The following is a 17,611-nucleotide window of genomic DNA, read 5'->3' on the forward strand; positions in this document are numbered from 1 at the left end:
AGAAAATAAATACTAAAAAGGAAACTGGAAAGAGGGAAATAATGACCTGGAAGAAAAAAATATCCTATGGAAGTTTAAAACACTTTTGAAAGATAAACACTAACATTGAAGATAAATTTAAAAGCTAAAAGAGGATTTCCCAAATTCTGACTGTAGTTCAAGGCTGGAGGATGCACCATAGAGGGGAAAAGAACTATTTGGCAGTCAGATCATTCTCCTATACGCTACATAAACAAGACTAGGTCTTTGTTCCTCAAAACGTATCCTTCATAAATACAGGTAAAAAACACTGGACAAAGATCTTCAAGATTTGGACCCTCGGGTAAAATACATCTATAAGGAAGCTGTATTAAAGCACTAAAGCACAATTCATAACTCCAAAAGATTATGCCAAAAAAAAAAAAGAGAGAGAGACTGTACTATGAATGGCTCTGATATAACTTGTTTTTGTAGCAGTCTGGAAAAACCTAAGTTTTGACTTTGAAGGCCAAAATCGTCTCGAAGCTGCCTCCCAAGTTGGCAAGGAAAAACCTCCTCCGCATATCAAAATCACTAATCATTTAAGTCTGCTCCTAATCTGAATTTTAAGGACACTAATAGGTGCACTTGGGGCTTCCCAGATGGCTCAGTGGTAAAAAAATCCGCCTGCCAATGCAGAAGACGAAGGTTCGATCCCTGGGTTGGGAAGATTCTCCTGGAGAAGAGAATGGCAACCCGACTCCAGTATCCTTGCCCTGAAAATCCCATGAAAGAGGGAGCCTGGTGGGCTATAATCCATGAGGTCGCAGAGTCTCACACGACTGAGCACACACACAATAGGTGCACTTATTCGCTCGTCCTGTTTTTTAAATAAAAGCTGAGTTACTTGACTACTGTCACTTTCTTCCCCCACAATCACACTAAACTGATCTCAAGTTGCAGTCCACAGAATTTCTTCACTCACCCACCACGCTATTTTGAAATACTTAAATTTTACATACAAGATGAAATACAATACAATTAAAAGCTGTAAGACATTACTCAACGCCTAGCAATCAGTAGGAATAATCTTCGGACAACTGTTCAAAAACTTTTAGAAATAGCCTAACGACCAAATCACCTGTTCGGATATCTGATCTAGACGAAAAAGCACTGCAAACTTTTTCTACTCTGCATGCAATCCTTGATTACAAAGAGAAAACTCCACGGGCTAGCCGGAGCTAGAGAACCGGTAGGGTAACAGGCTAAAAGGGCGTCGTGGATTTCTTGGCTACAGTGACAGAGGCGGGAGACACACCCCTAGCGTCGGTCGGAAACACTACAGCAGTGAGCTCTACCTAGGGATTACTGTGAGGGTAAGGAAAGACAAATTTAAATCGCCATGATTCAAAAACAACCCGCACCGGAGAGACTTACGATGGTAACAAAGAAAACGAGAAACCCTTGGCAGTCTGTAAGCACTGTTAAAAACAAGTATCCCCGTTTATCACAATCCGAGCTACACTGTGTTCGTGAATCTACACCTTGGACCTTTCCGGTTCGCCACTGCAAAGAGAAACCAGCAGCGAAGAAGGAAAAAAAAAAAAAAAAAAAGCCTCGTAAGGTTGCAAACAGCAGTGAAATAAACACTAACGAGAGAGGGGGGAAGTAAGTGGCAGGATTCCTGCCAAGACTCGCTGCTTCAAAATAGAGTGGGAGTGGGGGAGAGAGCGGCCCTGGAGAGAAAGTGGGTCTTATATAAAGAGCCATTCGCCACCTATGATTGCCGTAGGATTCCGGAATCTCCCCGAACTTGAGAGAGTGAGTCTGGGGGTGAGGGGGGGGGTCCACGTGGAGGAGGGTCCGGAGAGAGGGAAAGCGGGCCGATCTGGGGACAGTCCCGTGCGGACGGCCGGGGTGGCTGGGGGTCGAGGCCCGGGCGGAATCCCAGGGGCGCGGGGGGGGGAGGGGTGGAGGGGCGCCCCGCGGAGGCCCGGGGGCGGGCGCGGGGGCCCCGCCGGGCTGTCAATCTGCCGCCCGTCGCCCCCGGGCCGCTGGGGCTTTCTCAGGTCTCTCGAATTTTCCACCGGGGGAAGCCGCCCGGGGGCGTCGGGGCTCGCCCCCGCCCTCGCCCCTGGAAGCGGCGGGCGGGGAGCGATGGTGCGTGGGGAAGCGGAGAGCTCACCATTTTGCTGGGCGGTCGGCGGCTCGCTCGCGCAGAGAAGAGTGTCGGCGCTCTGACGGGCTCCCGCAGGAAGCAGCGGCGGCGGCAGTGGCGGCCCAGCTACGCTCGGCTGGGGCGGCTGCGGCCCTCGGGACGCCCGCGGGGGAGGGGGGGTTCAGGCTGGGGGAGGGCAGGCGCCGCCGCGGGGAGCGCGCCGGCCGGGGTGACTGGACACGCGGGAGCTGGCGGGGAGAAGAGAAATTAAGGTCGAGATTCTGAGACGGAGAGCGCGGGAGGAGACACGGCGAGAAGTGGGGAGAGACCGAGCGGGGGGGGGGAGGCGGGGGAGAAGGGGGCCAAGCGGCTTGGGGGCTGCAGCCTCGCACTCGTGCTCGCGCCCGCACCGGAGCCGTGACGGACTCACTGCAGTGGCTCGCACTGACCCGCAACCTCAAGGCACGAAAAAGGGGGAGGGCAGGAGAGGGAGGGGAAAGCGGAGCGCAGCGGCGCGCGGGGCGGAGGGCGGGGGCGCGCGCGGAGCCGGCGGCGGGGGCGGGGCTTCCGCGAGCGCCGCACATCCGGGAACCCGCGCACCCGCTCGGCAGCGGCCGCGGCGGCGCTCTGGCGAGCTCTGGTTGGGGAGCGCGGAGCGCGCCGGCCGCCCCCTGCGTGCAGGGCGGGGGGAGCGCGGGGGCGGGGGCGCGGACGTCAGTGACGTCGCGTGGTGGAGCCCTTCCTGTCATGTGGCTGGAGGCGGGCGGGGTGGAGGGGGTGAAGAGGGGGAGTCTGAGCCGAGAGGGGGAAACGAGGAAATACGAGGGTTCCCTGTGAGGGAGGAAGTGCGAGGGGTGCGCGAGCCTGGGCACAGGGGGCCTTAGTGGAAACCTCGTAGGAGAGGAGGAACAGATGAGCGGCCGTAAGGTCGGAACACCCAGACTCTTCACCAAAAAGAGGCCAACCCCAGCCCTGGGGCTAGAGGGAATCAGTTTGCGCCTGAAGACAGGTATCTTTGCATCAGTGTGATGGCTTGGATGCCCTTCAGAATGCATGTCGCATCTAGACAGTTGTCACCCAGGTGCAGCGCCCTCAGGCCCACACTCCTGCACTCCTATATAGGTTGGCAGTCAGGAGCCGGGTTGGGAAGACTGGAGGAGGCGTGCAGTCAGCGAAACACGATAGAGGCTGCCGCGAAGCCCTTCGCACACAGCTCTGGATTTTCCTGAAACCCTCCAGGCTACCTTTTTGACGTGGCAGCGTTTTGGTGAAACGTTGAGAGACCGATTGCCCACTTGTCCCTTTAGTAGGGCTGTATTCACTTTGGTGGTAATTACTGTTCTCAGAAAATTCAGACTGCGGTGGGACGTGGGATCCAGAAAAGCCTAAAGAGGAAAGTTATGTTCAGGGAAAAAGAAAAAGAGCTGCCAGGAGAGGTGTGATTAAGGATAATGATGGAAGCAATTTGCAACAGTTTTAACCAGTTACTCCCTTTCAACTCTTGATAATCGTGTGTGTGTGTGTGTGTGTGTGTGTGTGTGTGTGTGTGAGAGAGAGAGAGAGAGAGAGAGAGAGAGATGTTTACTGAGTGGTCAGAAACTAATGAACAAATTCTTTTCAATAGTTTTATTAAAAGCTATAGTATTTTTAAAGGCAGTCTGCTAAAGCTCCTTACATGGGTTTTATTCTTTTTTTTTTTTTTTTTACATGGGTTTTATTCTTACGCGCTAGTCATTTTTCTGTGTGATAAACATTCATCATTTGTAATAGAACCTCAGTGATGTGCCCTAGAGATGTGCAACTCACCCTTCGTCCCCGCCTCTTCTTTAAAAACTACTGTGTTTCCGTTTCAGGGTAAATACGGAAAAGTAACTTTGATGACAAGCTGTATCACATAGCGAATGTCTGGAAGAAAGGCCAAGAAATGACCCTGTTTCTTCCACCGTTTAATCTGTTAATAAGTCTTGACTTAGATATGTTGCTATTTAGATTCCAATATGTATTCCAAAACAGAGGGAAATCCCTGAGATAATTGTCATTTATGTTTGCTAGGTATATTAATTTTAATTAGTTTTTCATCATAAAATTAAGACAAGCTCACTTTTTAAAAGAACAGTATTTTAAAAATTCCTCCCCCTCAACTCAACCTCTCAGAGATCATCACTGTAACTGCATTTGTGTGTCCCTCGGATACATTTAGTGAAAATGAAATTATCATTTTGACTGAGGATTAAATACTGAGAAAGAATTTGAGCTATATGGGATGCAATAGATTCAAAGTGACCCATAATTTTGTCATGATTTGTACCAATGTAGGCTATAATCATTCAACAAACGTCTATTGTGAACTTAAATCAGGAATTTAAGAGTTCAGAGCTGTGAAAGATTGGCTAGGCTTTGTGACTAACAAAAGCAAGAAACCAAGGCCAGTTCACTTGTTGCTTGGCATCCTGCAAATTTACCAGAATTCACCACTTATATTGTCCCAGTTTTGTATATACTGCATAATATACAAACTGGTAGCATCTCTGACTCTGAAACAGATTATTCTGAATTCATTAAGAGAGGTAAATCCAAAATGCACCTTTATCATCCAGGTTTTTCCCTTGAGGTCAAAATAGAAAGTATTGTAATCAGTCTTCTTGTTTTTTACTAAGGGATCAGGTACCTAGTGGTTCTGCCAAAAACACACAGGGCAAAGGACATATGTAATAAATGGATTATTATTTCCTAGAAAACTTAGCATCTAAAAGATGATTGTTGGGGAGTATTATGGAGGTAAGTCGGAGGGAGAGACACTTAAGACAGAGATACCAGTTACAGTAATGGTAACAGCTAGCATGAGGTCAGGAGAAGTATCAATAGTGGAGAAAAGGAAGGGATCAATAGGAAAGACATGGAGTAAAAATGGACTAACTATGCAATTTAACCAATGTAGGGAATAAGAAGAGGGGAAATAAAAGATGACCATTATAGTTTTAGTTTGATGACAGAAAATAGTGGTACTATTGTGAGAAACAGAGAAGTCTGGAGAAGTTTGATTGCTGAGTGGAAAGAGATGAGTTTGGATTTTAAAATGCTAAATTTGAGTTGCTGGTGAGATATCCTTGTGGAAGCACCCAAGGAGAAAGAAGCTGGAACTGTAGGGTAGAAAGGGAGAGTGATGTGGGAATCATCTCAAAAAGAAGAACTCAAAATTGAAATCTTCAGGTGTCCCCTTATTTAGTCACAAGAGAAAGAAAGGACCCCAAGATCCTAATAAAGCTAAGTAGAAAATTTTTTTGAGGTTTTAAGAAAAAGAGTAATGTTTGCAGTCATATTTGACCGCACAACAGGTTTAGACTTCAGTGTGTCTGCAGTTATCTTTCTGAAGTTAGCTATATCACAGGTAATTTTATCAAGGTCATTATGATATCCAGAAATCTACCTGGATTTCTGGTCTGATTGTGGTCTGATAAAGGTCTGATTGTGGTCATTTCCTTATATGTCATATATAAGAGTGGCAGAAGAGCTGAGTTACCATTTCTATAGTTGTTTAAGACATTCCTGTGCAGTATTACCCCAAAATAACGCACTGCCATTCACGATTATGTTGAATGACAGTGTGGTCAACATAAAGTTAAATGGTTTAACTTTTATACTCATTTAACTTTATACTCATACATGGGAAGAAAATGCCACTTGAAGAAAAATCAAAACGACTTGTAAATAATGTCTGTTCCTTTTTAGTACACATCTGTTAACACAGAGGAAACATCTACCTACCCTCCTAAATAAAACCATACATGTCCCAGCTTATGAAGCCAAGATTTAAGAATATTTTGTACCTTTCTGTCATCCAGTTTCATATAAAATTCTCTTTGCTGTGAGCACCGAGGTTGCATGGGGAAAAAATCACTTTCCTTCCTAGAATCTCTTTTTATACCAAGAAGAAAGCAGGGATGCCAGGTAGCCCCCTGCTCCATGGTGCGGTTGAGGGAAGATTCCTTGGCACCTGAGTTGGCAGGGAAGTGGCTAGTTCCCTTCTTGCTAAGCAGCGAAGATAGGAACCAAGGATTCCAAGTTCTACCTTGGAAACTCATCTCTCCATAGAAATGATTTTACAAAGAATTCTGTAAACAATGGCCTTCCTACAAAAGCCTACTTATATTATAATGTAGCTGAAACTCTGTATTTGCTATTAAAAACACAATGATAGAAATCGATGCTCTTAAAATATATATATAGCTTTGTGAATTAATGAATTTGGGAGAAATGCGTACCAAGTGCTGGGTGGATTTTTTTTTTTAATTCTACACATAATTATTTTTAAAACTATGGAATTGTATGCAACTTTTCAAATTACCATAAGAGAATTAATAATATTGAGTCTGTTCAAAATAAAATCTGTAATTTACTTTTCAGATGAAACACAGGTTAGAAATATTCCTTAATTGGGAAAGTTTCCAAAACTTATTCAGTAAATTGGCTATATAAATTACTTTTGTATTATATACAGGACCAAAAAGGAAAGGGGGGGGTGAAGAACTTCCTGAGATTTATTCCTGAACCTCTTAAATCCACATCTAATTCCATGTGTTGAAGGAAAAATTCACAGTGTTTTTGAAGGCAATGCATTAACACCTTTTACATGATGAGCTTTATTATATTTCTAAACTGATGATTTTTCTATATGATAAGTACATTATAATTGAGTAAGTACATTATAATTGAGTAATTATCTGCATAAGTATAACAGTTGAAACCATGAGAGAAAGGTCAAAAATCAGCATAGAAGCAACAGGGCCAGACCAAGGGCAGAATCAAGGTAACATCTACATTTAAGTGGCTAAAAGATAAAGTAATGACAGAAACAAAAACGAACTAGACAGAAGGGCTGGAGATCCAGCACAGATGCTCAGGAAGCCAAAGGACGGGGTTTCAGGAGAAAGGAGTGGTCCAGCAGTGTTGTCAAAGAGGACCAAGTCAGATGCAGTAGCACAGGCTGCTGGTCTACATTCATATATATCCACTGAGATGTGCTAGAGTGTGTCTTAAAATAGTCTTTCTGAGTTAGAATTCTCATTTCTTTGGTCTCTTGCACATAAAAATGGAAACCAAGGAAAAGCTGTTATAGTATTTACATTTTACTAGTTTACAAGAGTATTTACATTATAGCATTTTTTATTTCCCTGGTGGCTCAGACGGTAAAAGCATCTGCCTATAGTGCGGGAGACCCGGGTTCAATCCCTGGGTCGGGAAGATCCCCTGGAGAAGGAAATAGCAACCCACTGCAGTACTCTTGCCTGGAAAATCCCATGGACAGAGGAGCCTGGTGGACTACGGTCCATGGGGTCGCAGAGAGTCGGACACGACTGAGCGACTTCACTTTTCAAACAGTATTTACACTAAGTGAGTGTATCAGAAAAAAATGATTTAAACGAAAAACAGATATAACACTAGAGAAGACCTGTTTGTCATACTTGTTGACTCACGTATATACTTACACACTCACATTATCCACATGTGCTTCACAGGAGACTGTGTGTAACACTCAAGTGAGACCCCAGTTCTAATCCTACCTCTGACTCCAGTCCACTTCTATGAATTATGAGTTTTCTGTTTATGAATTTAGGATAGTTGTTTAAACCTAAGTTGTGCTGTGTAGTTTGGTAGCCTCCAGCCACTTGTGGCTGTTTACATTTAAATTAATTAAAATTGAATAAAATTAAAATTTAGTTCTTCTGTCTCATTAGCTATATTTCAAGTGGTTGATGGCTGTATACCTTGTGGCTACCATAGTGACCACCACAAAAGTACTATTGAACAGCTCTCTATTGAACAAGTCCTTTACCTGAGAATATGCATCACCAACCACTAACATATGTTTGTTTGTTATGAGGGTAAGCAAATTTCAAATACAACAAGTTAATTGAATCTAGTTTAGATGCCCTTGGCATTTGAACAAACAAGTAATAGACACTAAAAAACCAAAATGTATATTGGAACAAATGAGAATGGACAAATCTAAGGAAAAAAAAAAACCCTGTGTATGTGAATATATTAGAAAGAGAGACTGAAAAATAACAACATTTAAAGTTTATTGTCAGTACTTTTACTAAAATGCATGTATTCTATATTAAAATGTTTAATATAGCTTTTTCAACATCTAACTATATTGCAACAAACATACTAAAAATTTTAAATTTATAAAAATATTTTTAGCAACTGCATAGAACTAATAGTTAATATACTTTGTTTTCACTAAAGAGTTTTATTTTTTACTATAATCTGGTTTCTGTATTTTACCCACAACATTAATGTAGACTTCACGTAGCACTCAGGATACTATAGAGAAGTTTTAAAATGCAAAGAGAATGTGTAAAAGATAAAGTATTAAGCCTGTCATGTCACAAAGATTCCTAAGAGATCTTTAATAAATAAGGGATCAGGGTTTCAGTTTTATATTCCGTCTAAAAATAACATTCCTTAGTGCTGAATCAGGAGTTTGAGCGTGCAGCAAACTGAATCCACTTCTTTCAGTCATCAGGGGTTTTCTCAGGGAATTTTCAAGATAGACCTTGGCTTCCAAAGGAAAGGAAATAAATAAACTAGCAAAACAAAAAAAGATTGATTTGGCATAAAATATCCATTCATTGACTTAACCCATCTGATAAATGAAAAGGTATGCACACCAGGATCAGACTAACCCCAAGAAAAGGGAATGATATTTTGTAGATTATAACTACCAGTACTAGGAATTAGTTGTTTATAAGATGGCAGATCTCAGAGGTCCCCCTGACTTCTCTGGGGGAGTGAAGAGGCAATGCGATGCCATTACAGTGCCATTAAGAGAAAGCCATACCCTCATGATATGGTAAGCCACAAACTGGTGCTTAGCTTAGCCTGGCGTTTTCTAGATGGGTGTGTGCAGAGTGGGGAACACTGAAGCTCAGTATTAGGCATTTGTAACCAGTCCTTCACTGCCATTGTTTCCACTAGAGGGAACTACTCTGAATGTCTCACTTTTGAGGAAACCTGGTTCTCTCTTTTGTCTGACTCTGGACACTGGGCAATTGTTTAATGACATAAATGGAAGAGGGCCCTTGGAGGAAAACCACTGGATCAGTAGCAAGGTTATAGAAAATGTTTTACATACAGAAAATTACAAAACAAGAAAATGATCTGTAATTATGTCAGCAAAAGATAATTATTGTTTATATTTGGATGTGTATCCAGTATTTTTTCTATGTATATAAAATATATAATTATAAATATATATAATGTATATTAAAATATATGTGTATAATTGGGACCTACTGTCTTATAATCTTCTACTTAATATTTTGGAAATGTTTCTCCCATCTGTACATATTCTTCAAGAATATGATTTTCAACTTATATGTGTTCAGTAATGTTAATGTATGCCATAATTTATTTAACTAAGAATCTCCTATAACTTAATTTTTATTTTGGTTGTTTTCAGTTTTTCCTATTACATTATATATTAAACACTTTTGTAAAATCTTTGTGCACATTTCTGATTTTTTTTTTTAGGATACATTCATAGTAGTGGAGTTATAGAACCAAAGGGTATAAACATTTTAAAGACTTTATATTACATATACGTAGAGAGAGAGAGAGACAGAGACAGAGAGAGACTCCGATTACTCTCAAGAAATTTTGTAGATTTCCCACCAGCAATGCACATTTCTCAACAGCAGTATAAACTGTATTGATATTTCTTTTAAATGTAGAGTTTTTTTTTTTAAACTGGCGCCTCATCATAATTTGTATTTCTTGGTTTACTAGTAATATTGAACATTTTTCTTAAATTTTGATCTTTTAACTCAACTGCTGAGAATATATTCCTGTGACTTACCTGTTCATTGGTCACTTTTCTTGGGGAAATTGGTCATTTTTAGTGATTTATAAAAACTTTGTACGTGAAGGATATCCCCTTATCATGTTTTGACTAAGTTTGTGGCATTTTTAAAGATTATTTTCCCATTCTGAATATGGGGGAAAAATAACATATGAATGATAATTTAAAAGTTAACACCTTTAATATATAAATATCTTCTAGTTAATTAAGAACTTTTTTCATATAATTAATCTATCTCTCCCATGCAAAACATTATAAAGTATACATTCAATGGTTCGATTGGAAGGTAGACCATCTAGTAAATTACCAACCACTCTACTTACAGAGAATAGGTTAATTAATGCTGACTTGACAGTAGCTACTTACTCTGTTTTCTATTGAATAGCAAATTCAATTCATTCAGAATTTTATTTGACCTTATCTTTCAATCATATTCTTCAATGAAGAGGAATGTAGCATATGAAAATGTTGCATCAAAGACACATAATGAACTATATACACAACCAAAAACTGAAATCTTCAGAGGCTGAAAACAACTGAAGATATCTTCTGAATATGTCAATGATCTAGGATCCACTGTATTATTTTGCCTTATGTATCAGTTGCACACATAGCCTATACAAAGTATATGGTTATAAAATGTATGTGTATATGGTTATAAAATGTATATGTGAGATACACATTGCTTTATGTTTTTTCTCTATCAAGTACACACACTACTCAAAACATTTTACAAAAATTTATATCACATTTTTCTTTCTCTCCATGGTATCCTAAGTAAGATATATGGCAGAAGATTAAACCAGCCTTTTATTTATACATATAGGTAACTGTAACATACCTCCTCTACATTTACAATTGCATGAATACATGAAAACGATTTGCTTCAACAAAAGTAACATCATAACTAAATACAGTCATGACCCCAAGATCCATGCTGGGTAGTTAATTCTCATTGTGTTTTTCTGTTGGAATGAGTTCTTCCTTGTGCAATATTTTAAAATAGAAATATCTTAAAAAAAAAAAAAAAGAATTGACTAGCTATACCAGCTTCGTATAAATTTGTTTTTGCAGGGCAAACTGTTTGGAACTAAATTTGAATTTTTCACTAGCATATTCTCTATAATGCTGTTCTTCCAGAAAATGTAAGAGTAACCAAAAGGCAAATTTTAAAGAAATATACTTGTGCAAATAAAAATATACAATATGATATTGTAAATTTATAATATTTAAAATAGTATTCAGTAAATGAACCATGCCTGCATATTCAAGATTGTATCACTAAAATAAATGAGTATGCTTTTTAAAAAGTAATTTCCTCCTTTGAAAAGAATTTATAAACATGTATGAGATACATGACATTTATAATACTGTAAATAGAACTTGTTCTATAAAATTAGCAAATTGCACCAGTGCTAAAGTTCTCAAGGTCACAGCAGGAAATGGCAATGTAGATTTATTTTATGCATTTTGTCAGATTGGGGAAGTCGACTGTATTTCTAAGAAGGTGTTTTCATTAAAAAGTTGTACTTTTTGAGTAAGGCTGAAATGTTTGGGGAATAAGTTTCATCCAGTGAATCCTGTGTTTTTTGTGATTCTAAAGAGCATCTTCAGGTCATCATAAAATACTAACCACTCTGCGTGACAAATCAAAAGGAAGAGAAATGTTAGCATACAAGCAGACAACCTTTGCCCAGAAGCAGTAGAGTTTCAGGGCCCATTCTACCTTAGACACAAATTTTGTCAATGATGATTAGGTTTAGTTAGTCTCAACTAGCTTTTTCCATTGTTTTTCTTAAATAGCTGCTCATATTAGTTCCGAGGCACCTCTATAATTATTAATTACTTCTTCTAAGTGAAGACTCTCATTCACTATCAAAGCATTTACGATTAATAGGACTTGTATCCTTTTCCAGTGTCAGCATCAGTAACCTTAGACATACAGTTTGCCTAGAGACAAAAGGACTCTGCAAAGAGCAATGGGGAACAGTGAAGGGTGACACAATGAGGAAACAGTAGAGCCTTTGGTCCAGCGCAACAATCACACTCAGGTCCACCCAGAAATCCACATTCTAACTGTACTCTTTCCGATCACCACCCCTCTTTTCTTGCTCCTACACTAATCTCAAGCCCTGAGCTTTGATAGACTCATTTCACACTCTCTTCTAACCCACACTCAGTCCCTAATGCCCCTTGTTTCCTTTTATAGGATTCTATAAAACACTAAGATTAGCAAATAGAATGTATCCACCCAGAGCCAAAGGGTGGTGTTATTTGCAGAAAGCAGGTTACAGAAAGTAATTGATTGCAATGTCTAAATGCTGGGTAAATACTTGGCTATGACTGAACAGAACTTCCTTCTGTCTGTCATGCAGTTGAATAAACTGCAAAGTAAGAACACAACCTACCAGGATATGTTTTAATATGCTATTCACTATCAAACAATCTTGACACTGTGGAAGAAAGGCTTTCTTCTAACAGAGGAGTCTGGAACCCCATGGTCTTTTTAAACTGTGACTTTATCTCTCATTTGTACCTGTTCTAAGTTCTGCAGCAATACAAGAAACTCTTCTTAATGATATAGGATAAAGGATGAAATGAAAACTTTTTGTGTAGTAGTAGTCATTTTAAGTTACCTAAATATGTGCATGTTCAAGATCTGATTAGTAATGGATATTTTCAGTGTGGAAGAAAACCTCATTAATCCTGGACACCAGAGATGTTGAAATTCATTGTTTGCCTTTAGCAGATGCTTTGAGAAAAAGACTGGTCTTTGAAGGATGAAGGCAAAGTGATCCTGGTGCTCCAAATGTGTGTGTTTAAGAGAAAGAACTTAGGGGGTTGAGATCAAGAGAGGGGGCTCAGCAGAACCAAATCAACCAATGTTTGAAATGCACGTGTTCTTGTGATAGAGTAAATAGGCAGGGGCTGCAGGATGTTTACACAGTGGTGGGTGGAAAGATTAGGCACTATAAACACTAGTTTAAGACTTTGAACCCCAACAGAGTGCTCCAGCATTGGCTGTTGGAGAAGCAAAGAGGAATCTGAGCTTGACTGGTTAGCAGGGCATAGAGAATCATAGGTATTACTGGAGGAGCATGGGGATGGGTATGAACAATTCATAAAGACCCAAATTTAAGCACTTTGAAACTCATATATTTTTAAATCTTTTTAGTTGACTGAAAATTATTTCATGCATCTAAGAAGAGTAGAGATTAAGTGCTGGGCCTGGAAGTAGAACTCAGATCGGTGTGATTCCAAACTCAAGCTTTTCACCGCTGTGTTATACTGCTGTTTGGTGTATAACCATGGTGTATTCCTGTGTGACTGTGTGTGTCTGTATGAACACATGCATCATTTTTATATATTTGATTTTCTTTTTAAAATAAAATAGGATATAGATGCTAGAGACGGTGTCATCAAGAAAAGAAAACCTTCCAATATTGGTGGAAATGTAAATTGGTACAATCATTATGGAGAACAGTATGGAGGTTCCTGAAAAAACTAGAAATAGAACTACCATATGATCCAGCAAGCCCACTCCTGGACATATATCTGGAGAAAACCATAATCCAAAAGGATACATGCACTGCAGTTTCATTGCAGGACTGTTTACAATAGCCAAGACATGGAAATAAGCTAAATATCCATCAACCAATGAATAAAGAAGATGTGATATATATATATACATGTGTGTGTGTGTGTGTGTGTGTGTGTTAGTCACTCAGTCATGTCTAGCTCTCTGTGACCTCATGGTTAGTAGCCTACCAGGTTCCTCTGTCCATGGCATTTTCCAGCAAGAATACTGGAGTGGGTTGAAACTCTATTTTACAGGGACTCTTCCCAACATGAGAACTAAACCTGTGTCTCCTGCATTGGTAGCAGATTCTTTACCACTGAACTAACAGGGAAGCCTGTATACACACATACATGGTGTGGAGGGGAAGGGAGACACAAAGAAAGAGAGAATGGAATATTACTCAGCCATGAAAAATAATGAAATAATGCTGTTTGCAGCACCATTGATGGACCTAGAGGCTGTCATACTAGTGAAATTAGAGAAAAACATATATGATGTTGCTTATATGTGGAATCTAAAAAAAAAAATGGTGCAAATGAACTTATTTACAAAACAGAAGTAGGGTTAAAGATGTAGAAAACAAATTTCCCTTCTTCAAGGGATCTTCCCAACACAGGGATTGAACCTGGGTTTCCTGCATCACAGGCAGCTTCTTTACCGTTTGAGCCACCAATTTATTGTTACCGAGGGGAAAGGGGGTGCTGAATTGGGAGATTAGGATTGACATATATATATATATATATATATATATATATATATGTACACACATACTACTTTATATAAAACAGGTAACTAATAAGGACCTACTATATAGCACAGGGAACTCTACAGTACTCTGTAATGACCTATATGGGAAAAGAATCTAAAATTAGTGGTGATATATGTATATATAAATAATGTACTTTGCTGTACAGTAGAAAATAACATTGTAAATCAACTATACTACTATAAAAGTTAAAAATAAAATAGAATCTTGCTGTTTTGTAACTAGTTCCCTCACCAGCTCTTTTCTTTTCACTTTTTATTGTATATTGGGGCATAGCTGTTCCCTGATGGTTCAGGCAGTAAAGAATCTGCTTGCAAAGTGGGAGACAGATTTGATCTTTGGGTGGGGAAGATCTCCTGGAGAAGAGAATGGCAACCCACTCCAGCATTCTAGCCTGGAGAATTCCACAGAGGAGCATGGTGGAAGACAGTGGGCTGCAGTGGGCTGTAGTCCGTGGGGTGGCAAAGAGTCAGACGCAGTAGAGAAACTCACATGTAGCTGTTAACAATGTGATAGTTTCAAGTGGACAGCAAAGGGACGCAGTCATACATAGAACATGTTTCCATCCTCCACCAAACTCCCCTGCTATCCAGGCTGCCATATAATATTGAGCAGAGTTCCTTGTACTATACAGTAGGACCTTGTTGGTTATCCATTTGGATATAGAAATATGTATATGTCCGTCCCAAACTCCCTATCTCTTCCCTCATTCTTCCCCCAACTCCGGCAACCTTTAAGTCTGCCTCACCAACTCTTTATATTCACTAGGCTTTGGAGAGCTCTGATAACATTGGCTCCAGGGCCCCAACCATAGGCCCAAGAACCATATTTAAACAAAAGTCAATTCCCAATTCGTAAAAAATCATCCCAGAGGCCATACTAAAGCTACCAATGACTTGAGCCACCAGTCTGTCAGAGAGCAAGCCCAGAAGTTGAGATAAAGGAAAAGAAAATGATCTAATTTCTTTGACTTTGTAAAAATAGTCAAATCATGGAGACATTTGGAAACATTCATAACTTTTTTCTTATTTGGAATGCTTCAGGTTATTGTGTAGAAATGGCAGAAATGTAATCCTCTCCCTTGTCTTCTCAACTAGTGTTTCTACTTATTAATCATATGTAACAGCAAGCTTAAAAAAATTACAACCTTGTTTATAAAGTGAATAAATGTGTTTCTAAGATACACAGGAAGTAGACATATGAAGAAAGAAAGTGAATTTTTAAACCATCTTGTTTTCATTTTAGACCCAGCCATGGTTTCCTTGCTTCAGTCCTCCATAATACTGATTTATTTTTTATATTTCATCCTTGGAGTTTGTGATTATATAAGGTAAATCAGAGAGTGATTCATTATTTATTAAATCATATTGATATGGAAGTTGGTGTCCGTAAGACCCAGGTCCTTAAGTTTTGTCCTACATTTTGCTCAGTATTTGCTTAATTTTTTCAGGAAAGCAAAATTCCCCTTCCCTCCAATTCCTCCACCATGTGGATGGAGTAATCACAACAAATTTTGGGTTCCATGTGCTTTAGCAGGGTATAAATATTGTTCAAATTACCCAGCAATCCAACTCCTGGGCATACACACCGAGGAAACCAGATCTGAAAGAGACACGTGTACCCCAGTGTTCATCGCAGCACTGTTTATAATAGCCAGGACATGGAAGCAACCTAGATGCCCATCAGCAGACGAATGGATGAGGAAGCTGTGGTACATATACACCATGGAATATTACTCAGCCATTAAAAAGAATTCATTTGAATCAGTTCTAATGAGATGGATGAAACTGGAGCCCATTATACAGAGTGAAGTTAGCCAGAAAGATAAAGACCAATACAGTATACTAATGCATATATATGGAATTTTAAAAGATGGTAACGATAACCCTATATGCAAAACAGAAAAAGAGACACAGATGTACAGAACAGACTTTTGGACTCTGTGGGAGAAGGTGAGGGTGGGATGTTCTGAGAGAACAGCATTGAAACAAGTATACTATCAAGGGTGAAACAGATCACCAGCCCAGGTTGGATGCATGAGACAAGTGCTCAGGGCTGGTGCACTGGGAAGACCCAGAGGGATGGGATGGGGAGGGAGGCAGGAGGGGGGATCTGGATGGGGAAACACATGTAAATCCGTGGCTGATTCATGTCAGTGTATGGCAAAAACCACTACAATAATGTAAAGTAATTAGCCTGCAATTAATAAAAATAAGTGGAAAAAAATGGCTTCAGAAAAAGAAAAGTAGAAAACATCACAATCCCCATCTGGAATGCATTTTCACATCTCTAACATGAAGAGTTTAGACTAGATGAGGGCTATTCATCATTCCTTCCAGTTCTAAAGGTCTGTGCTTCCATTGTTCCTAACAGACTTTGTGAACCTGCCAGAACAAAGCCCAGCAAGCTCCAACTGCAGCCTCCGAGAGAAACAAAGAGGCTCCTCTTCATTTCTTGGGCTCAGCAACTATTTCTCCTCAGAATCTCATTTCAGTGGCTGCAAAATTGAGACCTGCCACTTTCATTTCAACCAGGATCACATGAATTGAAGTCAGAGAGAATCCAGGCATTCTTATTCAGGATACACACATGAAAATATTTTTAAAAACTAAAGCTTGAGAATATACTGATAGAAAAAAAAGTTCCTATGACAAAATGATTTTTAAAAGGGATAGAGGTACATTTCTTATAAAGAGCACTGTTGGAAGGCAACCTTTAGAAAATGGTATAAAATTAAAAATAAATTAATGAAGAACTCATCAAATATCCATTGATCACTAAATATCCATTGATCACATTCATGGAAAAAGACTAAACTTCCAAAGACAGCATTCAAAGAAGGCTTTTGCAGTTTCAAAAGATGTTTATCTCTGCCCTGATTCAGCTAATAAAGTATTTCCTGAAGCTTTTTTAAGGAAAAAGTCTACTAGTAGATTAGACTCTAATGTCCCAAGAGAATCTTTGGCATAGAAATAATTTACAAAGCCCATACTACTAGAAGAGCAGGTGATAAATGGGAGAGGAAACAGTTTGAAAATATTTAGAAATAAATATTTTGTGTCTCCTAAAAATAGCACACACAAAAGGAGAATTAGTTAAAATTTCATGTATTCACTTAAGGTAGTTAAAGGTCCTGTTGTCTTCCTTCACTTCAACCTGCATAAATTTCTAGATTTTTAAAAAACAAAATTCTCAATTATTCTGTATTTATTTTATCTGCATTAAATCATTATGCAATGAAAATGTTTCCTGAAGATTCCATCAGTGACACAAAGTACCAGTGTG

The 17,611-nt window shown here is 39.6% G+C and overlaps 1 protein-coding gene and 1 long non-coding RNA gene across 5 annotated transcripts in view; one reads left to right on the plus strand and one right to left on the minus strand.

Annotated features, from left to right (window-relative positions):
• The window catches only part of PPP3R1 (protein phosphatase 3 regulatory subunit B, alpha), a 62,914-nt gene extending 56,818 nt beyond the window's left edge, over positions 1–6,096 (minus strand). Inside the window, exon 1 of one of the 2 annotated variants that reach the window (XM_020878607.2) lies at positions 5,944–6,096. In XM_020878607.2, the coding sequence (XP_020734266.1) occupies positions 5,944–6,081 (138 nt within the window). In that variant the 5' untranslated portion in view covers positions 6,082–6,096. Of the gene's footprint in view, positions 1–2,143; positions 2,228–5,943 lie in introns of those variants that run through there. The other variant, XM_020878608.2, reaches the window with a different exon arrangement.
• Positions 1,290–17,611, plus strand: part of LOC110128061 (uncharacterized) — a 44,478-nt gene continuing 28,156 nt past the window's right edge. For 2 of the 3 annotated variants that reach the window (XR_011492780.1, XR_011492781.1), the window contains exon 1: positions 1,290–1,779. This is a non-coding gene — a long non-coding RNA (uncharacterized lncRNA). The remainder of the gene's footprint in view (positions 1,780–17,611) is intronic. The other variant, XR_011492782.1, reaches the window with a different exon arrangement.

Source organism: Odocoileus virginianus, chromosome 2, assembly GCF_023699985.2.
Source record: "Odocoileus virginianus isolate 20LAN1187 ecotype Illinois chromosome 2, Ovbor_1.2, whole genome shotgun sequence".
NCBI lineage: Eukaryota > Metazoa > Chordata > Mammalia > Artiodactyla > Cervidae > Odocoileus > Odocoileus virginianus.